Source organism: Lactuca saligna, chromosome 4, assembly GCF_052625555.1.
Source record: "Lactuca saligna cultivar CGN05327 chromosome 4, ASM5262555v1, whole genome shotgun sequence".
Classification (NCBI taxonomy): domain Eukaryota; kingdom Viridiplantae; phylum Streptophyta; class Magnoliopsida; order Asterales; family Asteraceae; genus Lactuca; species Lactuca saligna.
The window spans coordinates 25,366,054-25,368,193 of NC_136420.1; the positions used below are offsets into that span (position 1 = coordinate 25,366,054).

Here is a 2,140-nt window from a genome sequence, read left to right on the forward strand (position 1 = left end):
TAAAAACAAAAAAACTCATGAAACTTTATTTTACTGCCTAAAACCATAAAATCATGGGTTTCTAAAAAAAAATACTCTTTTGAAAAAACATATTTTACCCAGAGCATACCTTAGGCAAACTTATAACCTACGGTTATCTTTTTTTTTTTTTTTTTTTTTTAATTAAGCGAAAAGCCATTAACCAATTTGGTTAGATGAGTAATTTTCTGTTTTCGTATATATACATGGTTTAGGCTTTTTACTTTTTTGTTTCAAGAGGATGTTTTGCTGTCATCGTAGTACTGTGTGCATAAAAATATGTACAGAGAAGAACACAGACCTTTCTTTTTCTATTACCAGAGTGATCACCGTTAAAACCTACCGCTTTTCACGTAAGTATACGTTTTTTTCTTGTTCAAAATCAATAACTACCACTTTCCTCGTCTATATATAATAAGAACCCGATTAGGGTAACTACACATACACAAGTTCACATTCTTATTCTCCTTAGTTCTTCCTTCGATTCTTTTAGAAATTCCACTGAAGTTCTTAATTCTTCATTACAAAAACAATGAAAAGCACTCCCCAAGATTCAAAAACAAGGAGAAAGCGTCATCATTCCGCTGCTACGGGATACAACAAGGAGGCTGAGGATGAATATTATCTGAAAAAGATCCAGGAATTAGTAAACCAAAAGATGGAGTTGTTAGCAGTGCAACAAGAAAAAGACTCCAAGAAGACATTGAAGCCTCCCACTGCGAAGACAAAAATGAACAGTAAGCGAAAGGTGAGCACTCGGAGGTTGAAGAATTTCATCACGACTGTCATGAATGGCAAAGATATGACACTCGTCATCAACAAAAAATTGTATGAAAGCGATCTTTTGGAAAGTCAGAACAGGTTGAGTATGCCGATGAAACAACTGAAAACGGATGAGTTCTTGACAGAAAATGAGAAACAAGATCTGGAGAATGGAAAGGAGTTTGAGGTGGGATTATTGGGGCCGACATTGCGATTGCATCAGAAACCAATGGTGATGAAGATGTGGCGATTGAAAAGCACAGGCAGACGCAGTTATGTGTTGAAGACGAACTGGAATGAGTTTGTGAAAGAGAACGAGAAGGAAATGAAGCGACATTCAAAGATTCAGGTCTGGTCTTTTCGTAAAGACAACGGGCTGTTCTTTGCTCTTTCATGCGTATAGAGAGTTTTTAGTTCAAATGTTTATATTTGATTGGTAGAGAGAAGAATTATCGGAGGTTGTATATGGATTTAACAATTGAATTTTGATATCAGATTTCAAAAAACCCTAAATCTTTGAAGTTTTCCGCTTAAGCTAAAAGTCCTGATTCGCTATAATCAAATACATTCTTTATAAACATAAAATTTTGATTGAACAATTTTGACTGTTGTTCATGCTTGAAGATGGCGACAAACAGGTTTAAAATTTCCGGCGATCTTGGATCAGAAACTGTTCGTCTTTTCATTGTTGATTTCGATTCTTCATCTGGTGATTTGAATTAGAGCAAGTTTAATGTTTTGGATGAGATCTGGAAACGAAATCGTTTTCTTCACCCTCGATTTCGTCTTTCTCAATGGTTATGGAAGTTTCCGGCGACTTGAAGTCCATCAACGCCTTTGTTTGTTTCTTTGTTTTCATTCTTGATTAGGGCAGCAGCACTGCAACAGATTTTGAAATGGAAGTGATGATGCCTGCTGATGCTTCTAATTCAAGTTTATGCCTTTCTGAATTGTAACTTCTTGATAACTTGCTTATTATTTTCATATTTTGTTTGACATAATCTATTTATCTTTTTAATATTTTATTTTTGGTATAAATACAATATTTCCTTAAGTCATTTTTTAAACAAGTAAATCATACACCCACTATTATATATTGTCCTCCTAAATCAACACCCACCATTACATATTGTCCTCCTAAATATGCTTCTAATGCAAGTGTATGATGGTTGAGGGGTTGATATGATCATTTGCATCTTGGTCATGTATAATCTTGGATTTTGTATGGTAATATGATAAACCCTGTTATAATTATGCTCGGTCCATAACAAAGATTGTGTAAAAATACATTTAATTTGTATTGTTTCATTTGTTTGGGAGGTGATATTTCTATTTGTCTATTTTATTCATCCACATGAAA

At 34.1% G+C, this 2,140-nt stretch overlaps 1 protein-coding gene across 1 annotated transcript; it reads left to right on the forward strand.

Moving 5' to 3' along the window:
* The first annotated feature begins 478 nt into the window (after nucleotides 1-478).
* Nucleotides 479-1,588, forward strand: LOC145038360 (putative B3 domain-containing protein At3g24850). Its single transcript, XM_078986747.1, has one exon. The coding sequence runs from the start codon at nucleotides 551-553 to the stop codon at nucleotides 1,181-1,183; it is 633 nt and encodes a 210-aa protein (XP_078842873.1). The 5' UTR covers nucleotides 479-550; the 3' UTR covers nucleotides 1,184-1,588.
* Nucleotides 1,589-2,140: the final 552 nt, after the last annotated feature.